We start from the raw sequence: 12,969 nt of genomic DNA on the forward strand, positions 1-12,969 counted from the left end.
TAATGGCAAGCAAAATAATGTAGTTGGAGCTCACAAGATCTCATCTCGTTTCCACTTCACTGGCCACCACTCCATACAGAAGCAGGCATTAATTGAAATGTGGTTGTGAAATTTTTTGACGATTCATTATCACGGATGACTCACTTTATGAACAATTCCAACCCAGAACCAATGTGTCCATATCAACGAGGCACGACTGTAAACATTTGTACACTTGCTTGTGCCATAGCTCACACAAACGTGCTGAACACAATCATCAACACTAAAGCGAAACCAACATAATTCTGAAATTGAACACACTTAATTACTCTACTGTCCAACTGTTGCCACTTCAAACTTCAGCTGTGCATTGCTGCCATTGACAGAGAAGATATTGCCCTGTACCCATATAACTAAAAAAGTAACTAGACCGTTCCAGCACATGAAGCTGACAAGGATATCAATTGAAGCGCACAACAGCGACAAGGAGATCACGGAAATTTCTCACATGCACTGCATTGGCTTCCTCGATACAAGCACTTACAGAAAACATAGTTATAGAGCCAGCTTTGTGAATTCGCATGCATTTCATACGAGTTTACAACCAATAAGGCACACAGGCTTGCCAAAATAAGCAAAATTAGTTCAATCCCATCTCCAAAGAAAGCAAAAATGAACTTTCCTTTTGAATGCACATTTTGTAGATTAAACAGCATAGCACACTCTAGCCGTTTAGTCATGCACTGCAGCTCTTGACTGTCCATAAAATGTGGGAGCAAACTCTTGGCAGCTCATTGGCTGCAGTGTTCGTTGCTACCGGTGACAACTATGTTGCATGGCATTTTGAACCAGCTGCCAAAGCCCTTTAGCTAGACATGGATAAGCAGAGGTCAGCACCCAGCCTTATTGCTTTGCTCAGCGGCAGTATACCGATGTGTAATGATGCAATCGTCGCCTCTAGCCACACTAAAGAAAAAAAATAAATATGGTACAAAATAGTAAACACATTCTGCAAACCTAGGACTCCATGCCGTTTTTAAGACGCAATGAATGTCGCTAATGTCCCTTTCATTATATATAGCGTGAAACAAAACAACACTGCACGACAAATGAAGACAACGTGCACCTACTCTAGCGGTATGCTTTCAAATGCCAGTTACAGCACACACTGCTATGCCTTTTCGTTAGCATGTACAGTTTAAATTCGATTTCCCTAGGATGGATGCGACATAGATGGAGCTGCACTGATTTGTGTAACGTTTGTTGTACTTTCCTTCCTGTGCATGCAGTGTACATGTGATGCAAGAACAGCGAAGTAGCGGGCAGAGGCCAGGTCAATAGACACCCAGCCCTGTTTTTTCTTTTTGCCCTTCCAAAGGCGAAGAGAGAGTGGTGAAGAGGGCTATAGTAGGATACAACTTAAAAAACAGCAGTTGCTAACTCTGGGCCGAGATCCACGGCGTCTTGTATTACTTCGCTGGCCAGTCGCAGCAGTAAATGAAATCAGCTTTTTATTTTTGACAATATAAACAACCCGCATATCAAAATTCTAGAGCTCATAATTTTTTTTCTTGTGATAAGCTTCTTGTTTAGGTAACAAGAAACGTTTAAGTAGTTGACTACTTTTTTGTCGTGGAGGAATTCTGTGCACGGAGGCTGAATGTGGGCGGAGCTTCACTGCAGACTTAAGTTGTATCCGACTATAGTACTGACTGGCCCAATTCTGCACTTTAATGTCCCTTCAGAGTTTGTTTCAATCCCTCTCAATTTTGTTTGGATGGTCACAAATGTATGTTTTTTCTTCATTGACGAAATTTATGAAGACACAGGTGTCAGCCACCTCTCTTGAAAACACCACATCAAAAACTGTGTCATGTGACAGGGAGCACTCCCTAATATGTGGAGGAACTTCCAGGTTGTCAGAAACGATCACAGGCCTGCAGAGAAGAATGCAGCGGTTCACTTCCTTCACGAACAGTGTTTTCCCAATGCGTTTGTAGTCACCACTGTCCGTCCGCAGAGAAGTCGTGTCTCATTTTGATGGTCTCTCGTATGCAGTGCTGTGATATATCCGTTTGCCCTTTATGAACCGCTCATATTCCATGCCGCGTGTCGCAGAAACTCCACAGCAAAGCTGAATTTTGTCCTGCTCAGAGGTGCCCAGGGCTGTGTCTTTGCCTTTTCCTAAGAGACAAAGGTCATGCACACGCAAGGAACTTTTTACAAGTGTGTAGCCTATCAAGCCCTTACAGACCTGCTTTTCTTCTTCTGTAAGAAGGTCGCCCTCAATAAGCCGGTGGAGCTTCTGTAGCATCATCACTCTTTCAGTAATTTGCCGCGGTAGACCATTTGCTGCAGACACGAGCCGCACAATGCTTTCATTTCCACCCTCAAATACGAAGGCTGAATAAGCGCAAAGGGGCACAAGTGAAAGGGCGCAGTTTGCAAGGTGTTGCAAGACATGAGCGTTGAACGTCATGAATGCCATCCCATACAGTGTCTGGTAGCGGAAAACAAAGGTGTTCAGAAGAGTCTCTGAAATGAAAAGCAATAAATTCCTTTAAGTGACCCTAAGAACTAATTTTAAATAATTCCACAGAATAAATTTCGAACTATTAAATAGTGACCTTTTTATTTGCTATTACTCATATCGATCCAGTGTTAGACAATGCAAGTATTCTTACAGATTATGTCCCAACATGTGATGAGGCAGTTAGAACTTATGAACCAATGATAGTGTCATCACATCACATATAGACTCTACCACACTGCAATGCAAAGATTAATTTTTGTTACAAAATGCAAATTTTGCTGCTAAGTTTGAGGGGTTGGAGTTCATGGTTTAAAATGACAAAAAAAAGAATGATAAACATAGGCTGAATTCATTTTTGAAATTTGGCTTATTCAAAAAATAATATAGCATCCTTCAGATGTATGCTTTAGCTTGCTAGCTGTTTATACGAGTTCCAATCAGTCACAGCATAGAACTAATAAAATTCGGACACCAGGAGAGCAGTACAACAGTGGGATAATTGGAGTAAGTAGAGCAGTTGTGTGTTTTGAGGTAGTGATCATCTACTTAAGGCAATTGAACACCGAGTGTACACCGAGAGGCTCCGCTAACTTGTTGAGCTTCATCTTGTAGCATAGCACACTCCGACCACAGCCTGGCATCTCTTTAGCTATTACTTGGTTAAGGAGTTTTTGAACGCTTTGTTTCGCACGGTGACATGTGGAACTGTAACAAGCCACTTTAAACTCAAAACAACGCACAAGTGTCACGAAATAGTGTCATGTTCTGGCTTCTACAAAGGTTCAGGGGAACTTCTATCGCTGTCGTCATCATGCGAACTTTGTGGTTGGAGACTTGTCTGGCTTCTGAACTTTGGCTGTAGTTACATATTTCTTCCCATTCCAAAACTTAGTTCTTATGAAGCGTTTTCTGCTTTCACAAATCGTTTCATGATTGAATAAGTGAGCAGTGTCCCAGTCACAAGCAGCAAATGTTCTATGATTTATGCGCCACCAGATAAAGCTATTCCGACATGAAGGTTACCAGACAGAAAGGCCCAGTTCTACTTGCCTAAGTGGGGCAAGTATATGTTTGTGTTGCTCCTCTGATGTTTTCACTTATTTTTTTCCCGTTTATTTGGGTTTGTGCACAACCAAGCTTTTATAAATGAACTTCTATTTATGTCTTTCTCTTAAGCCTTCATCGCTTAACTTCCGCGCTGGTAATGTATTTTTACGGCAGTAGTATTTCAAATTGCAATCACTTCTACAAACACACCCATTTCTGCATTAGTTACTTGCACATGCATAAACTGCTCTTGGTAACAAACAAGCCAAGACAAACTACATGCGACCTTTGAGTGTGCACAGGGATGCCGCATAAATCATAAAAAATGTTACTTTTTCCACCAGAGATAATATTTGCGAAAAATAAAAAATGAAAATTACACTCTGCAATAACCACGGAAAAATTCTGCCAAATTCCGCATAAAATATAAATTAAAAAATTCGAGCCCTGGCTACAAGACTCTAGCACCTGCCATGCAGAATTAACTAGTATTCTTGGTAAATGCAGAAAATTACCTGCTCTAGGAATTTCAGTTGGGGACAGCTCCTCACGAAGGAGAATGTGGATGGCTTCTGAAAGCTTTGCCAGATGCTTCCAGTACTCCGGTCGAAAATGCCTTCAAGGCATGGGAGGGCATAAAACAAAAGCCACTGCCTCCATTCAGAGGCTTTCCAATAGCCTCGTTCTCTGAGTGGTCTTGGTAGCCTTGTGATGCAACGGGGAGGCTTTATTGCAAGAAGCCGTGTGTAAATGCGTGCCACAGTTGAAGGTGCACCTGTGAAAAACATTCATAATGGTGATTAAGCCTCTTTCATGAGCTCAAACAAATGAATGAGACATGCAATATTAATTATGCAACATCAAAACAAATAAGCTGCAAGAAAAAGGTGCCGTTCAGTCAGCTTGAAGCCTGTGTCAACTGAGGATAGAAAATGGCAACGTCACTTTAAGCAATTACTATGGAAACTATAACACAAAAATCAACCTTATCAGCAAAAATCACAGCAATAATTGTGAACTGTAAATAATATAACAACCGCATACTCTCTTAATGACATAACAGTTGAGTGAACCTCCACTTAAAAGTATCTAGGAGTTCACTTTCAATCAGACTTAACCTGGAACTATCATATTAACCTGATTCTAGCAGCTGCTAACCATTCTCTTGGCCTTTTAAAACGTAACCTTTGACATGCTCCTGCGCATGTGCGTAAACTTGCTTATATTACATTAATTCTACCTAAAACTGAGTACGCTTCCGCCATATGGGACCCAGATCAAGCCTACATCAAAGATAACATAGAATCCCTGCAAAACCGTGCTGCTCGTTTCATTTATTCTGACTACTCACGTTTTACTAGCGTCACCGCTTTAAAAGCTCGTGCTGGACTTGATGGCCTTTCTCATCGTCGTAAACTGGCTCGCTTAACTCTTTTCCACAAAATTTACCATCATCCGTTGCTTCACGACGATTTCTTTCACTTACCCTCAGCAGTGTTTCCACGCCGTGACCATCCTTTCAAAATCAAACGCATCACATGTCGCACTTCAAGTTATGCTAAATCATTCATACCCAAAACTATTATCGATTGGCAGCGGCTGCCTTACACAATCGCAACAGAAACGAATGCGACATCATTTCATGAACTTTTAAAAAATCAAAGCGATGTGTAGTTTTCTTCTAGTTCTGTTCTGCTCAACGCAATGTGTTCGAGTTTTGCTTTTCGTTCTGGTTATTCCGTTGTTTTTATCTTAGTGTTTTCTTTTCTTGTTTTTTATTTTGTTTATTTTGTGTCTTGTTGTTCCGCCACATTTCGATTCTTGCTGACTACCAGTTATCGCTCTTTTCTTGCTTCTTTTTTTCGTGTTACTCATGTTAATGTTCCTTCTATGTATTCAAGTTGAAATTTTCACCACCCGCTATGTAATACCCTCGTGAAGAGAGCCTTTAAGGGTATCTTGAAATAAATAAATAAATATTATAGTGACGAAATTCAGTCAAAATCCAGTGTGATGATATATTTAAACTTACATGCTCTCACATAAATAACACCTAAATGAGCTATGTACATTAAGTGATAATGATACATTACCAATATAGAAGCGCTGGTCAAAGTTCGAAGATTACAGGATAGTTTCAGTCAGTTGCTTTGTGACCCCCTCGAGAACACAGCGCATGTACTCAACGCTCTGACCACTGACGAGGTCCAGGCCTAAACAAAAAAGCATGGCATGCAAAGCATTAGTAAAGACAGTTTGTAACAGTAAAACACAACTATTGCGTTGCCCCATAATAAAAACCGGCACCATAAACAGCCACGAGTATGCAGCTATTTTGTAACAGAGCTCAAACTGCCACCTCTGGTGTGCTACAGCTGACAATGTTGTTCTCTGGGGCAAATGACATCATATGGTAATGCATGAAGTTCAACGCGTAGTAGTATGACTTCTCCCCTAAAAGAATGTTTTCAAGGCTACTGCCTGCCATGACGATATATGCGTGCTGTGGCCCCATTCATTTAGGTCCAACGCCTTACTGTAGGTCACTCTACTTTCCTTAATCACAGCCTGGCAAAAGAATATACAGTTATGCCCCGTTGGTATGACCCCCATTTATATGCACAATTTGAATAATAGACAATTTATCTATGGACCAAACATTTTTAATGCATTTATGACTCAATAATATGGAAAATCACTGTAAGACTGTGAGGGCAATCGACAAAGAGACAATGCCGGGAGCACACTGGGGCCCATCTATTTTTGTTCTGTTAATATGCACAGTGATGAAAACAAACTTCTAAATGCCCCTAAAAGATGTTTTTCTGCTTGTATTTTGAGTGCAGAACACCCGGAAAAGCAGTGCGCAGGTGTAAATGCCGTAGTGATGCCGTTTTTGTCTGTGTATGTGGTTTCATGCTTTACAGTGGCGAGGAGCCCAGTCGACAAACCTTGCCATTTGCCGCGTTGCTTGAATTCGTGTGTAAAAAAAATATCTCCTAGTAGCCTGTGCTATATTGAAAACAAAATTCAGCAGCTGTCAGTCAACTGAGTAGAGCTTTTGGGATGTAAACAGTCATTGTAGGAAAAACTTCATCTTACCATGAGGCGCCAGTGTGTGCCTCATATGGGTCTCTAGGCAATTTATATGCGCTTCAACCTGCACTGTGTTATTTCAAAGGTAAAGACGACCACAATAATGCACTTGGAAGTTTCAAGATTACCCTGCTTCCACTATGCACAGAAGCAAACTGTAATTTTTCTTAATTCGTTACTACTGACGACACTCTTTACGAATTATTTCGGTAAGGAACCAAAAGTGTTCAAATTAAGAAGGAATGAATGTGCACCTCTGAAGCGGAATGCACAGACAAACACACTTTCTGAAAGTGCTCTGCAGAACAAATTAAGATTTCAGCACAACTCCTTTGTTAAGGGCCCAGTAGAAGTGCTCTTGTTTTTTGTGCACCTAAGCAGTGGTGCCTGAACGCAAGCACTGTTCGTGACAGTCAGTACTTGCTCTATAATTCTTTTCCTTGGTCTGCAAAGTACTGCTTGAGTACTCCCTACTCAAATAAAAGAAAGAATTACAATCAACTAGATTTCCAAATGCAACAACTGAGTTCCAGCTAGTGGCAATTGTAATAGTGTTCCAAATGGACAGCATTACATCGCATATCGCACAGCACACGGGCGCCTTTTGCAATCCGCGTCCATTGAAACGCGGTCGCCGCGGTCGGGTTCGAACCCGGGTACTCTGGCTCGGTAGACGAGCGCCTTAACCTCTGAGCCACCGCGGCGGCTGTACGCATAGATCAATTTCATCGATACTCTCGCTCCTGCATCCTATAGGTCTAAATGTGGGTTTTATTTCCGCCAGCCGCAGCTCGGGTGCTGAAGAAAACAGCAACTGTCGCGGCCGGCAACATCCTTTTCTTCCTTTTTGTATTGTTTTGTAATTATTAAACCACTATTTCATATGTGCGTTCCACGCACTGTCGTCGAAGGCTAGCGCGAATACCGGGCGTGTACGGTGAGGCGGTGGCAGGAAAAAGAGCGGCGACCAGGTGGCGTACGTGGGATCCAAGATTCCAAATCTCGTACGGTACGCCCCGTTCAAGGTACATGCCAAATATTTGAGTGCGGCGCGAGGCATACGGTGTCATGAGGGGAGCGTATGTGCAGGTGTGGCTGGTGTGGCGGCGCTACGGAGGCGCTGAGCCAGCAGACGGAAGCGAACGAAACGGCTCAGCGGCGCGGATTCGGCGAAAAAAAAGGGGTGGGGGGTAAGAAAACCCCAGCTACGCGCCATCCAGCTTCTGAAACGACGGTAAACTGGGTTACGTTGGCTGACTGATGCCCAGCCGCCGCTGCTGCAAACTAACGGAAAGCGCGCGCGCACGCACGCACGCACGCACGCACACACACACACGCACGCACACACACGCGCGCGCGCACGCGCGCACGCACGCACGCACGCACGCACGCGCACGCACACACACAAACACACGCACGCACGCACGCACGCGCGCACGCACGCACACACGCACGCACGCACGCACGCACGCACGCACACACACAAACGAAACTGAAATTGAAGCGGTCGGTCGTCCGTTCGTTGTCCCGCTATTGCGCGCTCGACAGGGGTGCGCGAGCGACTCCGCAGCACGTAACTTAAGTTTTCATCATTCGAGCATCTCTTGCCACGCCAGTCACGCCGCCTCCCCCGGGAGCCCGTTCAAATTAACCCATGCGCGAATTAGTGAGCATAAGTTAATTGGCCTGGACTGAGCCGGCATGTCGAATTATACGCATTTCCGAAGCAGGTGTCGAATTAACGAATTTCTACTGTAACCAATTAACATTGTTCGACAAAATGTTTGACCGAAACAAGCTTTCATACCTTTTAGGCTGAGTAATGCAGAGTAATGCAGCTTTTGCACCGTTGACGTTATCCTTGAAGCAAACTGCCAGCTTTATACCTGAGGCCAGCATTTTTGATGTCCATGCTTCGACTGGTTCCGCGGTCACATACCGCATGCTCCCTAGAAGTGAGTGAGAGATCGTGCGGTACACCAACATTTGCTCCCTGCCCTCCCCATTCTTTACATCACCTCTCTACACGAAAACTAGTTCATTAGAGAGCTATGAATTTTTTGGCAGGACTGAAAGATTTTGCTTACCTTCAACGTGCACACCTCGAATAAGGCACAATGGGCAGCCAAAGTAGCCATTGAATAGCGTCATGTTTAGTACAGATGCCCTTGCCGGTGCATCTACCGAGCAGCAAAGCACGTAGGGCTTCGATGTGTGTTTCAACTTGCATGTCCAGTTCACTGGCTTTGCACTGTTCACTTCGCAGGCAAACTTGCTAAGGAAAATTTTAATGTTTGGATGCGACTTGCCAAACCAAAGTCCAGCAAGGATTGAATGCTTGAACCGCAAGTCTCGAGGAAGCTCATTAACTATAAACTTAAGCGGCCACACAGATGTTTTGGATGACTTGAAGACTGGACTCCCGTCAGTGTTTATGGTTAATGTTAAGTCATCTCTTCCCAGATTTCATGACTTCTGCAGTCTGCCATAACAACCAGCATTTGTGATGACAGTGATGATCGCTGGTTCGATGTTATTTGATGGCGCAGGCTGTCGCAGTTATGTCAGATTTGCTTCCAGTTCATCTTTTGTCTGCTCAATTAAAAAGCTGAGCTGCTTCTGCATATTCATTATGATAAAAAATGAACCCCGTTCTCTCAAAGCCTTCAGGCTGTCTGCACTTAAACACCGGGCATTTTGCTGAATTGTCATTTGACGCCATTACTATGTTGCATGTGTCACAGACATTTTCAGAGCGACTTGCTTCTGCTGTTGACGCGGTCGAACGCATAGCAGCATAAGCGGCGTGTTCCTCCTGTCGCCTGCTGAAGCTTGTTGCTGGTACCTCGAAGTATTTGTCGCGATCCGAATACTGCTTGCGTCGCTTTGCGGGCCGAGTCTCCGACATTGTCTAACCACGGCATGCAATGCACACGAAGGTCAGACGATACAGCACGACCAATCGTACTGAAGATGAAAGGCGGGAAAACGATAAAGCAGCGTAGGCAAAACTGAAACCGAAACTGAGTTGGTTCCGGATTCTCTTTGCATCACCGTAACAAGTCGGTTTTTGGGTGCCCCAGCATCGAAACAGAACAGGAAGCAGTGGAAATGTGGGCCGTGGTTTTAGGAACGGAAGAGATGGCGCTGCGCTGTAAATATTTGTGCTGCTGTTGTTTGATGGGAATATATTTTAGCTCGCTTGCTATTAGCGTGCTTTTCGACGCCTGATGCCTACGCCTGCAGGAGAATCTTGGCTTCTGATCTCGAAAAAAAACCGTTGTCTGAGTGCCTGAAGTCAGGTGGACCTGCAGAAATAAAATAAATGCGGCTGCGCCGGGCCCGAGCTTCTAACCGGCGGCGGCACAAATAGCTTCGCTGGTCACTGCACGTGCACGAAAGTACTATATATATATATATGCTATCGCCACAACCGATCATCTCTCGTGTTTAACTGCGACTCTCTCGCGCTGTGCATTGCACGTCGTCGTATTCATCAACTTCTGTCCGCGCGCAAATTATTCAGAGCATACCACTGTCGCAGTGCCCTTTTAAAGTGCGTTACGTGGTTCTAAAATTTTACAGTGCGTTACCACTGATTTCGCCGATCTTTGCTTAAACCTCGAAAGCCATAGCCTCGAGCCGAAAGCGAAATGAAACGCGACTTGCTAGCGCACATCGTTTAGCCAATTATTATAAACTCGACAGTAACTTTTTTTCTCTCCCTCTCATCGGTGATGAAGGCTTGATCAAGCCCATGACGAGAAGTTTTCCAAGATATATTGTTCAGGATTTCAGTCTGTGTGGCAGGTACGCGGCCGGGTGGTACAGATCTGCAGCAGTAGCCGCGGCCTCACGCGTTAGGAGCAGTACCAGCCGCCGATGAAGATGACGCTGAAGTTCAGCCGAATAAAGCTCGACTCTTGTGCCGGCGAGATGCACCGTTCGGCCGCACGCCACCTTACATCTTAGCACTCCAGCCAGTAAACCCATTATTTCCTTCATCGTGCCCGGCTCATACTTTTCGGGCGCAACAATCTGGTGACCCGGACGTCCGCTGGAACACCCGCTCCCACCATGGCCAACGCCAACAACAACACCTTGCGCTGTCCTTTCGCCTTGCCCAGTTCTCAGCCTCCGATCCTCAGCCCTGGCTCGCTCAGGTGAACAGCCAGCTCACTATTGGCCGCATCACTAGCCAGGCGCGGAAGTTTCACCAAGTCGCTGCCTGGCTGCCACCTGCGATTGCCGCCGATGTCCGCGACCTCCTCATAACTCCGCCCGCCCCGGCCCCGTTTGACACGTTGGCTGCTGAGCTCATCAAGCGAACATCCGCCTCGGAACATCGCCGTCTGCAGCAGCTCATCTCCTCCGAAGAAATGGGAGACCGCAAGGTAACACAGTTGCTGCGGCGGCTCCAGCAACTCCTGGGCGACAAGGCTGCTACCTTCGAACAAGACTTCCTGCGTGAGTTTTTCCTTCAGCGCTTGCCGTCGTCGGTCCGCATGGTGCTTGTGCCCGGCCAGGGATTACCTTTGGAGAAGCTTGCTGAGCTGGCAGACTCCGTCATGGACGTTTCCTTCTCCGCAATTCCTCTCGGCGCAGTCTCGCAGCCTCCCACCCCGCCATCATCTCTTCCTTCCTGTGTTTACCTTCAGAGCCTTCGTGATGAATTCCACCCCCAGATTGCACGTCTCTCAGTCCAAATCGCCGCACAGTCCACTTCTCGCTCTATCTCTCACTTTCCCGTCGCAAGACCTCACCTCGCCGACGCAGTGCTACCCCACCTCTTCAAGGTGTTTCAAGTGCTGGTATCCCCGCACCTTTGGTGAAGCAGCGCGTCTGTGCCCCCTTCCTGTCGCTTCCAGGGAAACTGCCCACGACACCACTAGAAGAGGTTAGGGTCCTCACCCTACAGACCACCCGCTTATTCTTCATTGGCGACCACAACTCCGGCCTCCGTTTTCTCGAAGACACCGGAGCAGAGGTGAGCGTCCTCCCCCGCAGCCTTACATCATCAACTTCTCGCAGTCCTGGCCCATCGCTCCAAGCCGCAAACCTCATCCCCAAAGCTACGTACGGCGAACATGCTCTTACACTCAATTTGGGCCTCCGACATGTGTTCCGATGGGTTTTCCTCGTCGCAAACGTACACTACCCAATCCTCGGAGCTGATTTCTTGCGCCACTCAAACTGCTGGTCAACATGCACAGCAAGTGTATCGTGGATGCCATGACGAACCTATCTATTCAGGGCCTCCGTCTTCGAAAACCGCTTGCCAGTTTACCCAGCCCGCACCAGTCCGCCTACGAGGTCCTCCTAGATGAATACCCTTCTCTGCTCCGACCTTTCAACTTCTTACTACCCGTCAAACACCAGGTCACGCATCACATTGTGACCACTGGCCCGCCCACACACGCTCGCGCCCGTCGCCTTGCTCCAGACCGCTTACAGATCGCCCGCAACTAGTTGGACCACATGCTGAAGCTCGGCATTATCGGACCTTCATCTAGCCAGTGAAATCTCGTTCGTCGATGTGGCAGGTTCGTTTTTCTTGCGGAGACTGGTGCAAGTGCCCGGAAGGTGGGCCCCGTCCGAGACGGTGTTTAGAGCATTTAGACACCGTCTCTTGATCAAAAGACAAGAGGTTAACAAGTTTATATACATACAATATTTACAGAAAGGTGGCATGAAACAAAACATGGAGCTGGCTAGCTCGGCATACCTAGCCGAGATTTGGTATCAGCTCAAAGCCTAGCCAAGAAAGACCTTTCGGGCTACAGTGCCCGGGTTTTAAACACTGCGAGGCGTGGCCCGCAATCAGCACTGGCCAATCGCGGCAAAACAGCACTAACCAATCGCGGCGAATTCTTTACACCATTGGCTACCGTACTTGTAGCTCGCTCTCTAGCCTTGCGAATGTCCGTAACCCTCTCCCTAAAACATATACTGAAAAAGGAGCATCAAGAGTTATTAAAATTAAACCACATTCCCTGAAGAGAGCACAACTCGATTGGTACACGGGATTACATGCCCCGCCCTCAACTTCTGCAGTATTGGCCAAACTCTCTCCCCTCCTGAAATCAAGCGAAGAACAAATGGAAGTGCGCCGAGTCGTTCCCACGGCCTCGCCTGTTTCTGCAAGCACGTTCGGTCATCGTTTCCATGTATTGGCAACTCACGGGCCATCAGCTGCCGCTAAGCTGCCGGCGTTCCGTCCCGCAGTTGTCCGTTACATCCTTAAATTTACGACTTGTTTACGTCTTCGAGACCCCTCGCCCGCCCGAAGTCTCGCGGGGTCCCTTCTGCCGTTG

General features: G+C 46.2%; 1 protein-coding gene and 1 pseudogene across 1 annotated transcript; one reads left to right on the forward strand and one right to left on the reverse strand.

The window, feature by feature from the left end:
- Positions 1–2,061: 2,061 nt before the first annotated feature.
- LOC149325935 (uncharacterized) lies at positions 2,062–9,112 on the reverse strand (annotated as a pseudogene).
- A 470-nt stretch (positions 9,113–9,582) lies between these two features.
- LOC149325936 (uncharacterized) lies at positions 9,583–11,487 on the forward strand. Its single transcript, XM_089564421.1, has 2 exons — positions 9,583–9,594; positions 10,783–11,487. The coding sequence occupies exons 1-2, from the start codon at positions 9,583–9,585 to the stop codon at positions 11,485–11,487; spliced, it is 717 nt and encodes a 238-aa protein (XP_089420547.1).
- The last annotated feature ends 1,482 nt before the right edge of the window (positions 11,488–12,969 follow it).

The sequence above is a fragment of the Amblyomma mixtum genome, chromosome 10 (assembly GCF_055824585.1).
Source record: "Amblyomma mixtum isolate Tamu chromosome 10, ASM5582458v1, whole genome shotgun sequence".
In the NCBI taxonomy this organism is placed as follows: Eukaryota; Metazoa; Arthropoda; class Arachnida; order Ixodida; family Ixodidae; genus Amblyomma; species Amblyomma mixtum.